General features: G+C 41.4%; 1 protein-coding gene across 1 annotated transcript in view; it reads right to left on the minus strand.

Moving 5' to 3' along the window:
* Positions 1-22,463, minus strand: part of SLC6A11 (solute carrier family 6 member 11) — an 89,191-nt gene that overhangs the window by 32,305 nt on the left and 34,423 nt on the right. Inside the window, exon 7 of the mRNA XM_041427555.1 lies at positions 11,605-11,739. Within this exon, the coding sequence (XP_041283489.1) occupies positions 11,605-11,739 (135 nt within the window). The remainder of the gene's footprint in view (positions 1-11,604; positions 11,740-22,463) is intronic.

Here is a 22,463-nt window from a genome sequence, read left to right on the forward strand (position 1 = left end):
AAAGAAAAAAAAAAATCCCAAAACCAGCAAACCACCTAAACAACTTAAAAACTAAACAACTTCACAATCTGCAGGTAAGTGGAGTACTAGAAATAAAAAATACATTTATCAGCAATATACCTGCACTGAAAGTCACTGTCTGCTGAGTGTCAAAATGCACAAGAAAGTCAATTAAGCCCTGTGTTATTTAATTTCTGCCTGATTCACTCAAGCTGAGGCATCTCTGCTCTGGCTCTTGGGCATTCCAAGGGCTCCACAGGACCAGGGCAAAGAGGAATTTCTGGGATTGATGATTTATAGAACTAAACCACACTTTTCCCTCCCCTGTTCAATACAAGGACCATTAACCACCTCACCTACTTTGTTGCCAAGATGGAATTACCAAGCAGACAATTGAAATTTGGACTCCCTCCTCCTCTGGCACATCCTCTGCCTTCATAACCAGTAACTCACTGAGGGCTGCTTCTCCCAAGCAGATTTTTTGGTGTTGCCATCATTTCCCACCTCTGCTGTGCTCCCCTTCATGGCTGGATAAACAAATTCCCTGAGCCCCCCAGGCTGGGAAAGTACCAGGAGCTTTTTGTGAGCATCCCCCAGAGCGCCCATGTTGTTTTATTATTTAACACAGAGGGATTTAGAGCATTTTAAAAGCCTGAGTTGTTTTTGGAGTGGCAGGAGCTGTGTACCCAAGTGGTGAATTTTAGTAAACAAGCCACTCAACATTCACTGGAATTCTGCTGTGAGCCTGGGCCTTTTTCAAGAGAGCTGGGCAGTGGAAAACCTTGCATTTATGCCACAGAGCTGGCAGAAACATAAAGTAAAACTGAGATCAAGACAAAAATGTGCTAGGATAAAAAATGCCTTTTAGAAACCATATTTAGGACCCTACTTCTTGACAATTGGCCTGCTAAATATACAGACATTGATCAAATGGTTAATTTTGCAGAAAAATGAACCTTCAATTTAATTTTATTTGCACATTTGTATGAAACATAAAAGCATTTGTCCAAAACCTGGAAGGTGATTTGAGAAGCCAAATGTTGTTGCTCCATTTTTTCAATTAAGCATTTGATTTTTAATTCCTAAACAAGATTTTGTTTCAGAATGTAATAATAAGTAAAAGTAGAGAACTCAAATGTTTAAAATAAAAATACTTTTTAAAGCTCTGGTCTGTGTGAAATGTTTTCTGTTTGTTCTGCTAAAATATCAGTGTGCAAACAGAACTCCAATGCAGAATCACCAAGAACCAAATCCCATTTCCCATTTTTAGGGGTTCAACTGCATTTTGATTCAAGTATTCTCTGGAACTGACCACAAACAAGTGAGAAATCAGTGAACCCTGACCCCAAACTGCAGCAATATCTGCAGATTTCCTGCCAAATTTGTAACACATTTTTTCAATGCATTTCATTCCCTCTCTGCTTGTGGCACCCAAACATTTTCTTCTCTTTTCCTTATTTACAGACCTAAATATCAGCAACACTGTGAGGTTGGCCCTGGTGGGACAAAGCCCATTTTATTGTTTTATTTATTTCTGTTTTCCAGTGACATCAAAAGCTGTTCCTGCAGCCAGGATTCTGGGGAGAATTCTGCGCAAAGCTCAGTTTATTGAGCCTCAGTTTTAAAGCAGCTGCCTATAAAAATCCATTTGGGAAAATCCATTTGCATCTGGAAATTGAGATGTACACACAGCTAAGGAAAGTTTTCCTTAAAATATCCATGATCTTTATAGGAATTCCTGAATTACAAAGTTTTCAGAGATTTAATGTTAACACAAAATTTTATCTCTTTAAAGACTTGTCTCAGAGGAGAGAACATGAAGACACATAATGCACCACCATCAAATGGGAAATTCGGAAAATGTTGATTTCCCATCCAGTCATTTACCCTCACAGGCAGCTTTGGTGATTTCACATCAGCGTGAATATGTGGGTGTGTGTTTTATCAAGCAGAAGGGAGAAACAACTGTGCAATGGGAGGTAAAGAATAAAACTGGGACAATAATCCAACAAATAATTCAACACCTAAGCCAACCCTACACCAACACAGTGGAGCTCCTTTATCCATAAGGAAGGAAGAGGCAGCAATGCAGTAAATCCCATATTTAAGCAGAAATGTCCCACAAATTGTAGTGGATACCAAAACCTTGGCAGTGAGTGCTGAGGGAAGCACCTTGAGCCTCACAGGCACCCCAGAGCAGGCTCCTCTCCCAGCACATGTTTGCCCAGCCCCTTTTTTCTTGGCTTATTTTGAGAGTTCAGTTGTTACTCCAGTTCTAGGGTGGAAATAAAAAGTGTTTCAGAAATGCCGGGGGGATTAGAAAGTGTTTTGTTGTACAGGTCTTGAAAGAATAATCTTTAGGAGCACTCAACTTTCTAAAGAGCAAATTCCAGATTTTCTGCAAGCACGTCATTCCACCAGTGCGGTAATCTTATCTTTTCCTTTTTTCTCTCATTCCTCTGGAATAATGGGATTAAGAATCCTACTAGCAATCCTTAAAATAGCTCTGTATTTCCAGTGCCTCTATTTATATGGTATCATAAACCCACTTGCATCACAGAAATAACATGGAATACTCAATTCTTCACTTACTGACCCTCCCCCCCCCGCATTGTGTTCAAGCTCCCTTGTTGTTATTTCCTCATTAATATCCATCTGTCACTTAGCATTTTATTTTACCAATTCTGAATTTCATCTGAAATATGTACTTTTAACAACAGCTTTTCTCCGCTAGAAGACTGGACTTCTAAAGTAGCTGACAAGAGTGAAGTCATTGATATTATTTGTAATCCTTTAAATGTTCCAATTTATGCAAAAAAGGCTCTCTAAGTTTCTCTTGCATTCTTTTCAGGTTCCACCATGAAAGCAGTGGGAAGTCTCTGGCTGCCATGCTCCTACTCTGAGTTAATGTGTGGATCCTGTCTCCCTCCAGTGGCAACAGCACCAGCCATAAAATCTGATATTAAAGTGCAATTAAAGACTCTCTGACACTCAGATGATGCCTCCCCACCGCCAAGCTTGCTAAGGGGTTGCAGGGACAGCTGGAGGAGTTTTCATGTGGCCCAGACATCCCAGAGAAATCCCAAAATGAGCCCATTCTTCCAACAAGTCTCTTCCCCCTGCCCAAACCCGCTCAGCTTGCTGCTGCTTGAGCAGCAAGAGCAAGAAACACTGGAAGAAACCGTGGGGAGAAAGAGGCAAATCATTTGTTCAGGGCTTGAAATAACACCCCAGGGCCATAACCAGAGTTCAGAAAACACATTTGCCATATAAAATTAACAGTCACAACATGATGGTGGTGAATAAACCAGAGTTGTCTGGTGAGCCATGAAAAGGTGACTTATATGCACTGACACACCCCAAAAGTTTGTGTATGGAATTCAGACTGAGCCTTTCCCACAGAATATTGAAATTTACCCAAAACCTTTCCACTTAAATGCACACAAAACTCTTGCACTTAAATGCACACAAAACTTTTGCACTTAAACATTCCCAAAACATTTGTACAATATAAAACCCAATGTGGTGAGCAAACGCTCCAGGCACCAAAGGGAGTTATTTTCTGCCCCAGGAGAAGCCCCTGGGTGTCTCCATCCCATCCTTTTGGGATATGTGTCCCCAACCAGATTCCTGCAGAGAATGGGATGCAGCTGCCTTGGAGCAGGGAAAATGCAATGTGCTTCCAGGTTGGCCCTTCATTTGGGGAAATTCATTCCCTTGATTGGGGAAGATGGGGAAACCATCCCAGGAGGGATTTCTGCCCTTGCTCAACACCTCTGCCCTTTCACTGAATTTGGGAATTGTTGCTCTCACTTCTCTTTAAAGTCACATAATCCATAGTGCAAAATCTGCAGGACATATTAAATGAAATAGTTCCTCACTAGGGAGGTTATAAACTGCATTGTAGGAAAAATTTCTCTAAGCATCACACTGGGCTGTATCCTTGAATTTCATTCCTTAGAATTTCAAACCTCAGTAATTTGTAATAATGGTGCAAACAGCAGACCTGGAGAAGAATTCATTCTTTTTCCAGTTTGAATTTGAAAATTTAAAGTTTAAATTTGGGTGGGGGATTCCTACCTAAGAGCAACACAAGAACCTCACCTCCCACCGCAAGACTTTCTCCTTTCACTGAGAGAACACTTTGAAATTCAGATTATTGCTTGTTCAAAGGTCCAGGTAAAGGGGGAGTTGCAGTTATACAGATAATAAATTTGGCTGAGGATTTTCATCCTTGCAACCTTTGTATGGATTTCTGACTTTCACTCTTGTTTTAATTTACTGCAACTCACACCTGGTTCAGACTGTGAATACCTGCTGAGGGAAACAATCCAGAGAATGGCAAGAAAGTGGGAGGAAAAAGAGTAAATTCCACCCCCTTATCAGAACTGCACAAGTGTGAGAGGAGCTGGACATCTTCCTCCTCTCATTGCTACTAATTTCTTTTTTTTTTTTTTAACTGCTGCTCAAACTCTTATAAAAGCTAAAATGCAGTAAATCACTAAAGGGTTTACTACCTTATTGGTGCCAAAATTCCAGATGTTTGACCTGTCTCTGAAGCATTTTCCCAAGCACTGTCCTTAAAAACTCACCAACCAGGATATTGAAGATATCCTAATGGAGCTGTTTCTCATTCCACTGCAAGTTTTTCCCTTAGGGAATCATGGAATTATTAAGGTTGGAAAAGACCTCTAAGGTCATTACCCGTCACATTTCAAAAAAAAAAATAAAAAAAAATTAAAAAGCATCCAAAAATTCTCCAGCAATCAGAGATAATTTCATTGCCAACATCTGAAAATCCCAAGGTTTCCATTGTAAGGATCAGCAGGTTTAAATGCAGGATTGGTCTGAAATCACCGCTCAGCAACCTGGATTTTCTGAGCATGAAAACACCCAAAAATGAAATCCAAATTTCTTTTACAGTTTTTTTTTTGTTGTTGTTGTTTTTCTTTTTTTTTTTTTTTTTTTTTTTGAGAAAGCAGGGCCCTAACATTTATGTTTGAATGCAGCAGTTTGCTCCACTCTCAGAGGCAGAAAAGAGGATTTTCTTCTGTCTTGCAGAAAGGCTTCACTGGCCTCGAGGTGGCGACAGGATTGTGGATTCCAGGGCTGCAAATCCTCAAATTGAGTCCATCTGCATCACTTCTTCCTAGAGCAACTCAGCCCCCCGAAATCTTGGAAATAAAAAGCCAAGGGAAGAGACATTCTCAAATGCTTTTGCAGTTGGGGTTTTCAGATCAAGATTTGAGGAAATACCGCCTCCACACTGATCCAGCACTCCCAAATTTCTCTCACCTGTATGTATATTATAATTAAACTGTTTGGAAAGAAATTCTCTGCAGTTTTGGTAAGCAGCACCTTTTTAAAAGAATATTGTTCTTTATTTGCTGAAACAGATTAATATCATGTTAAGGAGGGGAAAAACACCAAAATAAACTCATGTTAATACAAAAATTAAGGAAATGTAATGAAAGATAAACAATGTGCATTTATTTTAAAGTGACTTTCTACCAGAAAAAAAAGTGTTTTCTCTGAAAGGGATGTACTAAAATTCTCTTTTTCTCTACAACTAAACATGTAAACAGCCTAAATGCCACAGAGGAAAAAGCATTTTTTGATCCAGAGGGCAATGCAAGGAAGAGAGGGATCTCAGCAGTACAAAATCTACCCAGAGTAAGTGGGTTTTCAGGTTAAGCTGATGCTCATTGCTGTGCACTCATGTTTTGGTACTCATTTTCAAGAAGGAAAATCCAGAGGGCTTCAAGCCAGCCAGCCAAGTCTCAATGCCAAGGAACCTGATGGGCAAAGTCCTTCTGGAAGCCATGTCCCAGTTGTCACCTGCACATCCCAGCTGCCTAAAAAGGAATTCTGACTGAGCTACCAAAGAATTGCAGAAATATTTCTGCCACCACAAATTTTATTGCAATTTTTTTTTCCCGCTGGAAATAAAAAATCTGAGAAACCTAAAACCAATTTACCTGTCATGGCTCTGATTTTCCTGTAGCTGATTAATTTGGCTTTGTTCCTCAAGCTCAACATTCACATGAGAGTTTATCAGAGGTGAGCTACAACCTGTGTTCTTCCCACAGAGAAATGGAAATTTCTCCAAGATTTTGGAAATCAGCCATTAAGTGCAATTGTGGCTGTGTTGAGAGATGCTCTCATGAATATGTTCATTAAAACAATTCACAGCTTTAAAATTAAAAAAAAACCCCAGCAACTTGGCCAATTTTTAGCATACAAACATGCAATAAAAAAGAAAGCTTTATTCTTATTTTCCTCCCCTTTTTAACAAGGGTTAAATTGATGTGATTTCCCATACAATTATCCATACTGGTACTTCCTGACCCATCAAACTGCTACATCTGCCCCTCCCTAAACTTCTTCCAGGAACCAATGTTTCCAAAATCCTCTTACAAAGACCCAAATGTTTTGCCCGGAACGGCTCAGTGAGCAGCACACACAATTATAATCACCTTAAATCTGTCCAGGGACAAGCAGAACCCTATTCTGAGTCAGGCTTGCACACAAACCCCATAACAATCCCATTAACTTGCTGCAGCACTGCTTTTGTGTGAGTTATAGCTCAGCAAAGATCCCTCATTTCAGCCATAAACAGCACCTGTATCTCCCAGATTAGGGCAGAGGGATCTATTTCAAGCCAATTTGAGCATGAAGATTATTGAGACCTTTTTGTTGATGAAGGAAAACACTTCTGAGGCTTGAAAAGAGCTCCAGACTGTTGCAGCTTCCACTGATGCAACACAAAGTGATTGGAATGAGCTGTAAGCATGACAAAAAATGGCATTTTCAGAGTGAGAGGATTGGGTCTGCTGGAGAGATAGAATATACAAATGAAATGGAGACCAAAGCCCTTGGAAGCTGAGGGGAGCTGCAAAGATGAATAGCTGCTCACAAAGCTTTAAGCCACCATGGAATGCAAATTGCACAAAGACAAAAGAGACCAGAACTTTAAACTGAAGTGAGCCTTGAAGAGAAATTTCATTTATTTAATCCCCTGTAAACATAGCTGGCTGTGGGGCTCAAATGCCTGTCTCCTCATGCAGACCCAGCACCGTTCCTGAAATATTATTGAAACAGGCCAGCAACTGAAGAGGAAAACAAATTCTGCTGGTCCATGTGATTTATGCTTTGGCATTAGGGAGTAAATCCACTGAAATGAGTAAACATGGAAACTGGAAGCACGAATCTCCAGGTAGTTTCAGTTGTGCTCTTTGGCAAAAAGCTCCAGAACCAATTGGCAAGAGGTTTATGGAGGGGGGGAGGATCTCCTGATTTCTGTGGGTTTGAACATTGAATTCTGCATTTCCATAAGATGGAGAATGCCTCTAAATCCATTCTATTACAATTAAAAGTTGCACTAAAGCCGAAAAAAAAAGCTATTTTTTAAATAAAACTAGTTGTGCCAAATCCTACTTTTAAGTCTGAAGAACTAAGCTTCCTCTGTTTCTTGAGAAGGGACTAAAGATGGCACCCATTAGTCTGAAAGCTTTCTTCAAGTATTGAATTTATTATTCTCAACAACCTGTTTGAATTTTGGTGGAATGACAGTTTTTTCCAACATAAAAATAATTCTCTAAGACCAGTGAACACTACAGTTCAGTTACCTGCCTTGGTGTTCACCATCTCTGTTAAGGCACATTTTTTTCTACTAAAAGGTGTTTAAAATCCAACTGAAGAACAAGAACTTGTCAGTGAAAGTCTCCCTGAGCCTGAGGAGGAACTGGCTCCTTAAAGCATTCCCAAAAGGAATTCCAGCCCCACTTGTGAGGGACAGACAGACACAGCCCTCGTGTCTCCAGCCCTCAGTGCTCCCCAGGCTGCTCCCACCAACATGGGCTTTGCAAATTGTCATGGCAACAGGAGTTTCTTTACAAGTGGCACCAGGACAGTAAATAAGCATACAAGCCCTCCCTGGAGTGGCAGTCGTGTCCCTTAAGCTGGCAATAATGTCCCTTAAACTGGCGTGCCCTCCCTCAATGGCAAACACGAGCAAGGGTGTCAGTGGCACGTGGAAAATCCACAGGCAGGGCAAAATCCTGTTAAGAGCCTCCAGAAAAGTAAGGGCAAGGGAGGGAAGCAGCTCCTGAACAGCAGCACGGACCCCTGCTCACAGAGGGAGCTCAGCTCTGCTGGGAGGCTGGCACAGCTGGCATTGCTCAGCTGCACAGGAGAAGCTTTGGGGTGACTGAGCTGTGGCCTTGCAGGGCCTGGAGGGGCTGCAGGAAACATGGAGAGGGACTTTTTACAAGGAATTCCTGCCTGGGAGGGAGGACAGGCTCTGGCACAGGGTGTCCAGAGAAGCTGTGGCTGCCCCACCCTTGGAAGTTCAGGCTGTGATGCCTCAAGTTTAGCTTTTATATTTTCACATTCTGTGCTGCTTTAGTGTGTGGGTCTGAGCTTCATACCAGGGGATGGTGAGCTCTGCACAGAGCAGGGAGACAAAACAATTCCTGCTCCAGCTGGGCACCAAGGACAAATGATCCAAATCTCAGCCCAGGAGCACAAACCCCGTGGGCTGGAGAGAGAAAAACAAGCAGGATGGGAGTGCAGGGGCTGAGCTGGAATTGGACAATGAACTGCAATGTGCACATGGAGCAGAGCTGATCCCAGGGAGAGACCCCGTGAGCGCTCGTGCATTTTGGGGCCATTTGGGTTCATCTTGGGTGCAGCCCTGGCTGGGGTCCTGTGCTGCCCAAGGTGGATCCATGGAGGAGATCCTTGGAATGAATCCCTGCTTTATTCTTTAGCTGCATCTGGTCTCTGTTCTAGGGCAGCCTTCCCAAGGCATCAGTTCAGGGTTTTTTTCTGCTATGGGAAGAAAAACCAGAAGGGGGGATCTGGATCCATTGAAACGGATGAGTTTTAAAATACAAATGCTCAGGAACCGTGGGAAGGACAACATGATTTTTTTCATGTGTGCCCTTAGCAGGAGCACATCAGCTGGACAGGGCTGGGAGAAGCCTGGGACAGTGGCAGGTGTCCCTGCCATGGCAGGGTGGCACTGGTGATCTGTGGGGTCCCTCCCAGCCCCAGCCACCCCATGCTCCACACAGACACGGCACGTGGAGCACAGCCCAGGGTGTGGCACAGCATCAGAGCACCAGGGCACTGCTGGGGAAGGCAGGGGGCACCTGCGGCTCCAGCCTGACACCCGGGGGTGAAACACCAGCTCAAACCAGGCGGAACAAAGCGGGGCCACCCCTGCGCTCCATAAACACAGCACACAATTCCCTATCCTGGATAAAAGGGCTTTGAGCACCTGGGGCTCAGCTGGACCCAGGCTGGACTGCTGGATTCACTGCAGGCTGAGCCTGTTGGGAGGTGCTAACAAATATCTGGGAGTGTGCCAGGGAATCCTGCCCTTCCCTGTGTGCCAGGGCTCACTTCTCTGCTGACCTGGGGCCACCTCTGCTGCAGGTGCAGCTGGGATTCTGCAGCTAGCACTGACCCCACTCCCACAGCCCTTCCACTTCCCAGTCCTGCTGACACACAGCACAAATATTGTCAGCTCCAAAAGACACCATATGGTCAAATTTTCATCTAAAATTGTCAGTCTTTTAAAAGAATCTTTTTCTTTCTGTTTTTTTTTTGGTTTGGTTTTTTGCCTGTTTAGGTTTTTTAATGGAGTTTTTTTGGTTTTGTTTCTTTTTGATTTTTTGGGTTTGTTTTGTTTTGTTTTTGTTTTGTTCTGGTTTTTTTTGTTTTTTTTCTGTAGAAGTAATACTTGTTTAAAGCAAACATTACAGATATTTCAGATGCCCCAAGGAAATTACCTGAAGGAGCCCCTCTATTGTCTTTTATTTGGTTTCATTTTATTTTTTATTTAAACAAAATACATGTCTAAAGTAAGCAGAGATTTAAAAAAATTATGCTGACACATCTTCAGTAAGCAGATTTAAAAAATCATTTTGACAAATATTCCCAAATTCCTTTCTGTCTGCTTCTCAGGATCCATTTAATAATGTAATAGCCTCAGGAGAAACACTGTGTAATGTCTTTCACAGTGCCACAGCAGATCAGTAAAATGCTGTTTGCAACCTGTCAGGTTCTATAGAGATTGTGTCGCTTTCCCCCTTCAATATCACACAAATGATGGACAATAACTCTTCTGTTGTAATCTGAAGGACCTCAGAGGCCTGAGGATTTTCATTGGAAATTAAAAAAAAAAAAAAAAACAAAAACAAGCCAAACCCCAAACTTAATCCATTATTTCCATGTTCTGCTCTACTTTAGAAACAACAAAACAGGCAGATTTCCTGTTGAGCACTTTGTTCCTCCTTAGTTGCATATTCTGCTATAAAGACAGCAATTGTCTCAACGAATAATTTCTCTGTTAATTATGCCTGAGATTTAGATTTGGAATGAGCAAAGAACCAAAAAATGGTGAAATCCCAGTTAAATTTATTCCACTAAACTGGTGGCAGCACTCTTGTCCCTCAGTGGCAGAAGCACCAACTGCAACTGGCTCTGAACATCTGCATTTATCAACCAAAATACTTTCCAGTTTAAAACCCGATCTGTTCCAACACACAGCATGGCTTTACAGCCCCGTCCCCAATTCCACATCTCCAGTGAGGAACTGGTGACTTTCATTTATTTAGCTCTTTGCCAGCTGTTTTTTGCTCCTCATTTTAAATCAAAAGTTGCATTTAACAGAGGGCAGTCAGCAGACACATCCATGTGATGGCACTGAAGGTCTTGCACCTATAATAGTTGTAATATCTATAATATTTCCTTGTCTTTCCTTCCAATCCTTTTTTCCTTGCAGTCTGCAACATTTCCTTGCATTTCCTTCCTCTGTGCACTGCTGTGCAGCACATCCACATCCACTGCTTCCTGCACATCCCAGGTGCCTGGAACGTTCTACCTGAGCAAACGCTGGGATCTGGCAGAGGCAGATTCCTTCCCAGGCTGGGTTGGGAGCATTTCCTCCCTCATCTCCATCAAGGAACAGCCAACACCATTCATCTCTGCAGCCAAGGGAGACCAGGCAAAGAGGGTTGGATTGAGCTCTTTTCTGACCCAGAGATGGGGCAACTGAGAAGTGTTTTAAAAGCTTTTATTCCATTTTCAGTCTCATGAGAAGGGTGAGACAATACAGATGTTATAACTCACACCATCACAATCGGAAGCTGACTATTTCCTAATTACAATACACTATAAGTGTTTCTTGGCTATCATCTTTTTACTCTGCCATGCTGTAAATGCCTTAAAGCAAATAATATAAAACTACCCCTTGTGGGTCCCACTACAATGCATCTTTCACAGTTCTATTTCTCCAAAGTATCCAGTCTTATTTGCAAGGCCATCCTTTGAAACTTGTTTCTAGTTCCAATTCTCTCTCAGCAATGCCTGTCCTATTCCATGGCATTTCTAAGTCAGCATTTCTTATCTCAAAGTTTGCATACAGATACACAGTGTGAACCTTCTGCCAGGCTGTGAGAATTCTTTACAAGTTTATTCCCACAAAGGGATCTGTGCGATCTCCCAGGAGTCACCTGTGTTCAGATTTCCAACCCAAGAGATCCCTACAGTTTTTCCCAGCCAGAAAGGCACACAGCTGTGCAGCCAAGGTCCTACCTGTGGGTCGGAGAGCCGGGAGATGTCGGGGTAAAGGTAGAACTTGATGCCCTCGGAAGCGCCGGGTAACGTCACCCCCCGGATCAGGAGGATCATCAGCATGATGTAGGGGAAGGTGGCTGTCACATACACAACCTGGGGGAGGAAACAAACAGCAGAAAAGGATTCTGTGAGTTCTGTGAATTTTCTGCCAGCTGCAGCAAAACCACCTTCTTTTCACGTTCGCTGGAGGAAAGGTGTTTTGGCTGCCTTTGTGCAGGTGGTTTTTGTCCTCCAACCATATTCCCTTCTAAACTCCTCAGGGTCTGTGGGAGATGTCAGCACTTTTTATAGAGATTGGGAAGTCCTCTGTAAGTGTATTATTCCCAAACACATGCTAACAAGTAATTAATTACATATATTGTAAAAATACAAGCAATGGATTCTCAGCCACCCCAGAATTACTGAAGTGATTTCCCTTCAGGCTGCTCTGCCTGCATGTCTGGCTTTCAGGAATAAGCATTTCATCAAGCCCAAAGGTTAAGTTCTATCCATAACTCCTTGGGATTTGATAGAGAGCCCTTATCTTACAAAGAGCCTTCAGGCACAATGTCTGAGGTTTTTTTTTTTTTTCCAGAAATCAGTTTTTTCTCTCTGGGCAGCAACAGGAAATCTGCAAGAAGTCACATTTTCCAAAGGAAAAATAGAGCAGAATTGGTCCTGTTTCACAGTCTCAAACCTGAGAGCAGCACATGGCTTCTCAAACTCAGAGAAGGATTAAATTATAAATTCCATGCCACTATCAATATTTTCTTTATGTGACAACTACCTCTCTATAAATTTAACTCTATAATTTCCTATAGCCATTTCCACTTTTCTTACTCTTACACCTGCCTTACACCAGTCAAAATTAGTTAAGATGCTGAATGGAAAAAAAAAAATTTGGTGAAAAATACAACCTCAAAAAATACGTGTTTTAAACATATTTAAAGGAGTCCAATATCTGTCTCCTATGTAAATGAAAGGGATACATCAAAGAATGACCTGTGAAAGGATTCTCAGACACATTTTTGTAATTAATGAACTGAAATTGGATTTTCAGACTATTTAACACCAAACATTAAACGTTCTCATGTGCCTCATTCCTCAAAAATGGAGGAACTTGACTTTCCCAGGAAATGGAGAGCACCTTTTTATTCCTATAGGTCCCAAAAGCCTGAATTGATGAATTCCTAGGTCAGTTCAATGCAAAATGGGAGGTTTTATCCCAGTGCTTACATTTGTTAGCTGTTAGTGGGAATGCAAACTGCTATCACTGGCTGAGTTCAAATAGACCTTGTCTCTCCACATTTGGGTTTCAAATAAAAAAGGATCAGCAGCTAATGAGAATTAAAAAATAAACACATGGGATGGACACGGTCCTGCTCTGAGCTTTAAATTAGGTGGAAAGGATGGAGTGGCCAGCTAATGGTTTTCATTTATTTAGTTCTTTGCTAGCTATTTTCTCCTCCTTGTTTTAAATCAAAAGTTGCATTTAACAGAGGGCAGTCAGCAGACACATCCATGTGATGGCACTGAAGGTCTTGCACCTATAATAGTTGTAATATCTATAATATTTCCTTGTCTTTCCTTCCAATCCTTTTTTCCTTGCAGTCTGCAACATTTCCTTGCATTTCCTTCCTCTGTGCACTGCTGTGCAGCACATCCACATCCACTGCTTCCTGCACATCCCAGGTGCCTGGAACGTTCTACCTGAGCAAACGCTGGGATCTGGCAGAGGCAGATTCCTTCCCAGGCTGGGTTGGGAGCATTTCCTCCCTCATCTCCATCAAGGAACAGCCAACACCATTCATCTCTGCAGCCAAGGGAGGCCAGGGACAGGGATCTGTGCAATCCCCCGGCAGCCAGGGCTACAACCACAACCTCTAAACAATTTTTGTTTAGAGGAATTAGGGCTCTCCCTGCTCTCTGATTGCCATGCAAAAGGGGGACAAAAGTAAAGCACCACTGGCTCAGTATTTCTGGCAACAAATACCAACACAGACATCCAGAAGCACAATGAAAGAGACACCAAGGAAGCAGGAGTGGGAAAGGTGGAAAGATCCCCTCTTCCCGAGCCCACTGACCCTGCTGTTAATTGATCACACAACCCCTGAGGCTGAAAAGCTCCAGCTTCTCTTTTACTTCAGCAGGTGAGTGCACTGTGCTGGGAGAGAGTCACTAATTCTCATTTTTGCCCCTCCCGAGGAGCTCCTGATGTGAGGCAAGGTGGGGAATTTAGGAATCAGTTCCACTATTAGCATCATCATCACATCTGTCAAAATCAGTTCAGCTGCTGAATGGAAAAAAAATCATTTGGTGAAAAATATAACCTCAAAAAATATGTGTTTTAAACTGAGGAGTGCAATATCTGTCTCCTATGTAAATGAAAGGGATACATCAAAGAATGGACCTGTGGAAGGACTCTCAGACATATTTTTGTAATTAATGAACTGACATTGGATTTTCAGACTATTTAATCCCAAACATGAAATGATCTCATGTGACTGATCAGGTACCCTCAGAAATGGAGGAACTCTTTGCTTCAGCAGGTGAGTGCACTGTGCTGGGATAGAGCCATTAATTCCCATTTTCTCGCCCTCCCCAGGAGCTCCTGAGGTGAGGCAGGATGGGGAATTGAGGAATCAGTGCCACTATTAGCATCATCATCACATCTGTGGGGCATTAAATGTTTCCTGAATTGTTTTCTTTTCTTTCAACACATCGAACCTCTCTGAATATCAATGTGAACACAACTGTTTCTAATTACACCACATCCTGTTTTAATTGACTTTAATTGCTTGGTATGTTAATTTGCATCCCAATGCTCAAAATGCTTTTTTTAAACCCTTGTCAGAGCCATGCCAATGTTTAAGCAATTGGAAACAAAATAAAATTTCTGGCAGGCGAGTTTTTGCACCAAGTTCTCCTCTCACAATGTACTTGAAATAAAAATTTACAATGATATTTAGACATACAAGTAGGTGGAAATGCACCCAACAAATCTGAACTATCCTTGAGTGCTTAACTGAAGGTACATTGGAATCAAAGATCCTGAAAATGGATATTTTATTGATTGCCACGAGCCTTAAGTATCAAAGAATAGGAAATAAGTTGAGTAGCAAGTACTGGAAATTTAAATACCAGAACCTTAAAGAGGTTTAGATGTCACTCAAGGTTAATATGTAGATATCCAGGTACCTATGAAATGATTTCATGAGTGAGGCACCATAAAGATTTTGAGAACTGAGCTAGATCTCAGTTTTATCTTTTCATACCTAAATATCTCAACAGCACAGATATGTGCCTGTGTTCCAGTTTGTCCCCTGGCAGTGCTGAATTTCTTGTCCTGAATGGAAAGGTGTTTTTGTGAACACTCCAGGCAGATCATGCTGCAGGGTGAGGGCGATCTGGCTTTTGAGGATCAGTAGAAGAAATTCAGGATAACCCTGCTGAGAATAAGGAGGAAGATTTCCATGCAGTGAACTGAGCCCCAACCCATGGAGATCTCTAAGCCCCAGATCAGATTTCTTTGGCCAAAGCTCCACACCAGCCTGAGCTTCTCACACTTCCTCACAGCAGCATGAAGCAGCGAACCTTCCTCCTTTGCTTGGCTCTTGCTAAGGACACACAGCCAGGATTCCTGATATAAACATCACTTGGAGGCAGGAAGGCGGTGGAATTCTCCCCTGCAAGCTGCAATGTTCAAGCTTGTTTGCACTATAGGGAACTATAAGTGTCTTATAAATGGGATAAAATTTATCTTGATGCTTCAGGGGATTCCTGGCCTACTAAGCCCTGTCCCCTAAAATCCTCTGTTGCTCCACTGGGCTGTAAACATGAGGAATATCAATGCAGGAATTGCCAGAGATTTGCCAGAACTCACTATTTAAGTGTTTGTGGAAAATCAGACCTGCCCCCATGCCCTGGTCATCCTTATTTTTCACAGAGTGTTTTAATCCTGGTGTAATTTCAAATAAATAAACTTCATTTATTTATTTGAAACCATGAGCATGGAGAACCAGAGAGAAACACAACTGTGCCCACACTGCAGTACACTCCTGTATGGAGAAACTGCTCAGGAACCAAAATTTCACCCAGTGATGAGAAGGAATCAAGAGTAATTTTTATCCAGGGGAACCAATTGGCACAAATACAGACATATAATTATCATACCCCTGCCTGGCAGCTCTGCTCTCTGTGTAGCCACTCCCAGGAATCACCAATTTGGGCAGGATTTCCATCAAAAGTTTTCAAATTGTCCCACAAGCCACAATCAAACCAGACTTGGCCTCACTGATATTTGCTAGTTTCACAAATTCTGACTTCCTAGATGGTACCAGCAGATGATAAACAAGATAAAAGATTTTCTTTTTCAGCTGCCATGGTATAGTGTGAAATATTCCATGCAGCATTGTTGGGAAAAATTATTGGGAGAAATGGCTTTTGTTCATCTGACTCTACACCATCTACAGAGCTACAGGTGACAACTGAAAAGGGAGATTTTCCACATTAACTGGATTTACAAGTAAAATGGTATAAATGTATAAAGGAGTGACAGCTGATGCACAAGGTTTTTAAAGCACGTCAAAAGGGAGAAAACATTCGAGGTCCACCTACATTTTAAAGGTAAAATTTCATAAACAGAGAAAGGAACGCAACCAAAATCCCAAGAGAACAGCAGGTAAGTGGATTTGTTTAGGTGGAATGAGGGGAGGGGTTAGAATCTGCACAATGGCTGATTTTTCTATTTTCTCTGTGTGTTTCATGGATTTATTCAGCGTCATCTTCTGTTTGTCATCTCTGTTTATCCACAGAGGGAATCTTGCACCAGAATAATTCTGGAAAACCAACCTTAACCAGGTTGCCTATGAACTGCAGAATTCCTTCTAAATTACCATTGAATCACGTGTGAGTGCAGGAATACATTCAAACCCCAACAGCTAAGAATATTTAGTGAGATTTGGGTACTGAGAAATAAGTATCCAAAAGGAACAATCCATTGGGAATGAAAATTCAATGAGATGACCCAGAAAAGAGGGGCCAGGAGAGGACACTGGGTGAAGGGATAGGAGAAGCTGAGTGATCACAGGAAGCAAAAGTTTCCACATGAAATAAAAACTGCAGAAAGGAATAATTCCAGCACCACCTCACACTGAGGTCATTGCCTGGGACACAGAAAAATCCCTACCTGGCAGAGCTGTGCAAGTCCCAGGTTTTTTTTCCACACGGTGGTGAAGGCAATAAATAAATTAATGAAAGTCTGAGCCCTACTGGAATGGTTTCCTTCACAAGTAAATGAAAACTTCACTCCAAAATTCATTGAGTCAATTTAAAAAAAAAAAGAAACAATACAACCAAACCAAAATGTTCTGTTTAATTTTGGTTTGGAATTCTTTTAACTGAATGGGCAGAAGAGAGTTGTCTCTTGAATGAAAAATGCTTTAACAAGCCCAAGTTGTTATTTAGAAGCCTTAATCCCACATTAAAAATGGGTGAAAAAACCTATTTTCCATATATGTTGCAGCATGAATTATTCTTTACATTGGAACTGACTTTATACACTTTTCAGCACTTCCCAAATTCCATTTCAAATATTCTGTGTTCACAAAACTGCCTGCCTGTGGTCCAAAGCTCCAAAAGAAAGACAAGTTATGGTGGAAGGCTGAATCCAAAGTGCTCTATTAGAATCCCAGGCATGCAGCTAAAACTGGAAAACAAGGAGACAGCACCAAGGGCAGACAATATCCATGCACAGCAGCAGCTCATTTTCCCAGCTGAATGGAGTGAACAATTCACTTCCATGATGAGCTCCTTCTCCCCATAAATATTCCTTAAGCAGCAGCAAGTTTTCTAAATATGTGTAATTTCTCAGCTCCTTCCAACAGCTGGGTTTGCTTCCAGCTTGCCCAGGAGAATTAAAATCAAGATCTGTCTTCTTTCTGCTAAAATTGCTCTTCAGGCTTGGGAGGTCTATTGATGAGGTCTACAAACCTCCTACTTAATAAGAAAAAATATCAGTGTACTGTATAGAGCTAATGTAAAGATAGAGTTCCTTGTATTTGAGTAAAAATTCTTTCATTACCAGATTCTGCCCTAAAACATTCATTTGTAAGATTTCCAAGAACACAATATGCAGATATATCCAAAAATCCCAGTCATGGACACCAGGACACACAAAAGTACCCATGGAAAATGTAGAAACAGTGAATTTTATCCCATTATTGGAATAATTTATGTGAGCACCTTCATTTAAACACCATAATAAATTGAATTTAAAATAAATAAATGGTAATGGCAAATAAGTTTATGCATAGTAAATTATTAAGAATAAATAAATAAAGGCAAATGAAGATAACCAGATGAATTCTTGATATATGCACGGCTTAATAATGACCTAATCAGTGACAAATAATGTGCCAACAGCTTCAAAAAAAGGGGAAATGATCATAAATAATGGGCTGGATCCTGAAAAAATTACTTTAAGGCACAGTTCCTTTTATTTCAAGGATTAGTTCCAGCCAGAATTAATTAATTCCAGGCCTTGGTCAAGTTCATAGTACCAAATTCCCAGTAAAATTTACACATTGTACAAATCAGTTCAGATTGTGGCGACTGCTCTGAAGTGTTTTTAAATGTTCACAAGTGAATCCACACTAAAAAGGACCAACCTGAACTAAAAACTGAGCGACTGTTGAAAATGTTTCATTCACATTACATTTTTGCTGTCATTAAATGTCAGAAAGAAAAGCTTTTATCTATTTCATAGATCAATAGCTATAGTAAATACAACTCAGGAGCTCAGTGCCTCCTCCCAGTGCTTCCTCAGCCTCCAAACTTATATTTTCCACACTCAACATTAATCCTCCCCTCGCCAACTGTTCTCAGAGGAGTTGTGGTGGTGAAAAAGTGAAGGCTGCGACAACCCTCAACACCAACAGACCCAAAAATGTGCTCTCCATTTGTTGGCAAGTGTGTTCCTCACGTTGTGAACGTGCTGTTGCCACACTGCTCTCACAAAAATCCCAACAGTTGTAAACACTGCGTGCCCAAAATAGCTCTGGGAAGCAGGGGAAGGGCCAGGCTGGAATTCTCAAAGGCAGAAAACCTTGAGCAAAATGAGCACCACAATTTGGCAAGCAGACACAGCTCTCCCAGTGGACATAGAAAAGCAGAATCCCAATGCTGAAATCATGGTGTTATTGTCCCTGGCACCTGGAATATCTTTGTTGGAGGTTTTTCATTAAAAGCAATGGATGTTTTGGGGTTGGAGGAGTCTACACAGAAAAAAAATCTTGATTGAAGTTTATTGTTTTGTCTCCACCATTAATAGTTCTGATAAACCAGTGAAATAACAGCATCTTATAACTACAATTTGGTTTTTTTGTTTAATATTCAGGGGCACAAAGAGGAAGAGCTGCCCTCTGGTTGTGGTGAAGGTCTGTGCTGGAATTCTCAAGCAAAACCAGCATGACAATTTGGCAAGCAAACACAGCTCTCCCAGTGGAAATACAAAAGCAGAATCCCAATGCTAAAATCATGGTGTTCTTGTCCCTAATATTGTCCAAAGACCTGAAATGTCTTTGTTGGAGGTTTTTTCTTTAAAAGCAGTACATGTTTTAGGGTTTGTGGGGCTTTTACCCAGAAAAAATTCTTGATTGAATTTTATTGTTTTATCACTACCACTAATGGTAATGTTAAAGCAGTGAAATATCAGCATCCTATAACTGTAGTTTGATTTTTTGTTTAACATTCAGGGGCACAAAGAGAAAGAGCTGCCCTCTGGTTGTGTGGAAGGTCTGTGTTGGAATTTCTCAAAGGTAGAAAGGTGCAGAAAACCTTGAGCAAAATGAGCACCACAATTTGGCAAGCAGACACAGTTCTCCCAGTGGAAATAAAAATGCAGAATCCCAATGCTACAATCATGGTGTTATTGTCCCTGGCACCTGGAATATCTTTCTCTAAAAGTAGTGGATGTTTTGGGTTTTGTGGGTTTTTTACCAAGAAAGGACAATTGAATGAAGTTTATTATTTTACTCCACCATTAATGGTTCTGATAAACCAGTGCAATAACAGCATCCTTTAACTGTAATTTGATTTTTGGTTTAACATGCAGGGGCACAAAGAGGAAGAGCTGCCCTCTGGTTGTGGGGAAGGTCTGGGGTAGAATTCTCAAGCAAAACCAGCACAACCATTTGACAGAGACACAACTCTCCCAGTGGAAATACAAAAGCAGAATCCCAATGCTAAAATCATGGTGTTATTTTCCCTGGCACCTGAAATGTCTTTGTTGGAGGTTTTTTCCTTAAAAGCAGTGGATGTTTTGGCTTTTGTGGGGTTTTTACCCAGAAAAAAATGATTGATTGAAGTTTATTACTTTAGCTCTTGACTGAAGCTTATTATTTTATCTCCACCATAAATGGTGCTGATAAACCAGTGAAATAATGGCATCCTGTAACTATAACATGATTTTTTGGTGTAACATTCAAGGCTACAAAGAGGAAGAGCTGCCCTTTGGTTGTGGGCAGAGAGAGGAAGAGTGATGGGGAGGAAGCAAATTTCAGCATCTTGGCTGAGCTCATCACTGCAGGCAAAGTGTTTATGTAGAGCTCCCATCAAGGAGGGAATTTGCAGAGCCACAAATATCTCAGAATTAAAGACTTCTATTTAATCAAGTAAAAGTCAACTTTAAAAATCAATCAGGAAGAATTTTAAATATAAATTAGGACTAATTAATCAACTGAGGGTTGGGGGTTTTTTTTCCATTTTGTAAAGGTGTTTAAAATGTACAAGCTTTTATAAAACAAAGCTGTTCCTTTCCAGAACTTTCTAGGATTTTCAGAGCTCTCAATGCCACCTAGTTTACCTTCACAGACAAACCTGATACTATGAGTTACACATACACCCAGAGGTTTGCATTTTGCTGTAAAAAATGTGTAATGTGGGTTGACTATTCCTCATAACACCCCCAATTCTGTGAAAATAATTCAGAATTGTCCCACAGCAGCACCTGAATTTCCAGTTGTGTAATTGATTTTAAACAGGCAGAAACAGGGGTTCAACAAGACTTTACATTAATTGGAATTTCTACTTATTCTAGACAGACCTTCCATTTCTCACTCCTCACCCATCCTAAAAATGGTTAACCTTCAAACAGACAGAGATGCAAAGGTCAGGGCTGGGCAGGAGGTGATTTTTCCTGTCACTTCAAAATGTGTAAATCTTAAATGTGTGTTGGAATAGACTCAAAATTTTTGGCCAACTCCTTCTCCTGCTTCAGGGTTTGTTTGCTCTCTGACTCTTACTGCAGAACATGAAACTGGGTTTCCTGAAGGAGTGTTGTCCTCATGGAATTATTACAGATTATATAATGGATTTTATAGGTATATATATGTATAATATTGTATATTATTATATTATATCATGGATTCCCTTCAATTATGAGCTTCAGTGAATCAAGGTTTTCCAATAAAATCAGGATTTACCAGAGCATTCCTTATCATCTCCAGCTTAGATTCCTGCTTGATTTTCCTCACTTGTCATTCAAAAAACCCCTCAAACAAACAAAAACAACAACACAAAAACACACTACCAAATGAACATCATCATTGAGAAAAAAAAAATGCTGGATGAAGTCTGGGAAATGCAATGACTAAAGGATTATAGGGGAGGTTTTCCAGGCAGAAAAAGGTAAAAAAGATGGCCTCAAAAGGTAAAAAGTGTCAGCTGGAAAAGATCAATGTGTCAGCCAGACTCTGCTGTCACCAAATAAATGCATAACATTTCAAATAATTGCAAATATTAAAAATACAGAACATTAATTCAATGGTAGGAAGAATTTCCCCTAGAATTTTGCACCAAAACTAATCGTATGTGTGACTTTCTTTGCAAATTATCCTCTTAATCCTCCAAGCACTGCAGCAGGTTTGGTGGTGGCAAACCTGCTGCAGTGCTTGGAGGATTGAGTGGATAATTTGCAAAGAAACATCCCTAAATCTAGCAGTCACTTCTGCAGTTTTCTGGGCACCACAGCACCATTTAATCTTGTGCAGTAAATGCTGGGGAAAAAGAAAATATTTGTAAACTGGCAGGCAAAGATATCCTGTAGCAAAGGCACACCTTTTTGTCTTTTGATGGATTTTGTAATCATGAAGCTGAAGGAAGAGGGTCAGACCTCCCCAGGAGGGGCAGTGGAGAGGCAGCTGTGATTCCTGCTCTGGGACAGGGACAGGAGCCAGGGAAGGGCTGGAGCTGGGCCAGGGAGGGTCAGGGTGGAAATCAGGGAAAGGTTCTGCCCCAAAGGGTGCTGGGCACTGCCCAGGCTGCCCAGGGAATGGGCACATTCCTGAGGCTGCCAGAGCTCCAGGAGCTCCCAGGGATGCCCAGGGTGGGATTGTTGGGGTGTCTGTGCAGGGCCAGGAGTGGGACTGGATGATCCCTGTGGGTCTCTCCTAACTCAGGATATTCCCTGAATCCATGAATTGTCCTGTCCCTTCCAACGAAACCATAAAACCCATATCTGGCAGACCTTAAGCTTTCCCTAGATGACACATCTGCTAAACAGACAGGCCCTGTCTTGGAATGTTCTATTTCTTTCTAATGATTACAGGGCCATAGAAATTTAGTATAATTCAGGTTGTGAATTATAGGTAGGGCATGTGAGTGGCATATAGAGCATTTCACTGCACAAATCAGGAGGAAAAGATCAGGTGGCTCCAGGACTGGCTGAATTTTGAGTATCTCCAAATACAAAAACTCCATAACCTCTCTCGGCACCTGTTCCAGCATCTGAGCATCCTCAGAGTGAGAAAGTGATTCTGTGATTCTATTGGGAGTCCAGG

Source organism: Onychostruthus taczanowskii, unplaced genomic scaffold (genome assembly GCF_017590055.1).
Source record: "Onychostruthus taczanowskii isolate IOZ18803 unplaced genomic scaffold, ASM1759005v1 scaffold116, whole genome shotgun sequence".
Classification (NCBI taxonomy): Eukaryota; Metazoa; Chordata; class Aves; order Passeriformes; family Passeridae; genus Onychostruthus; species Onychostruthus taczanowskii.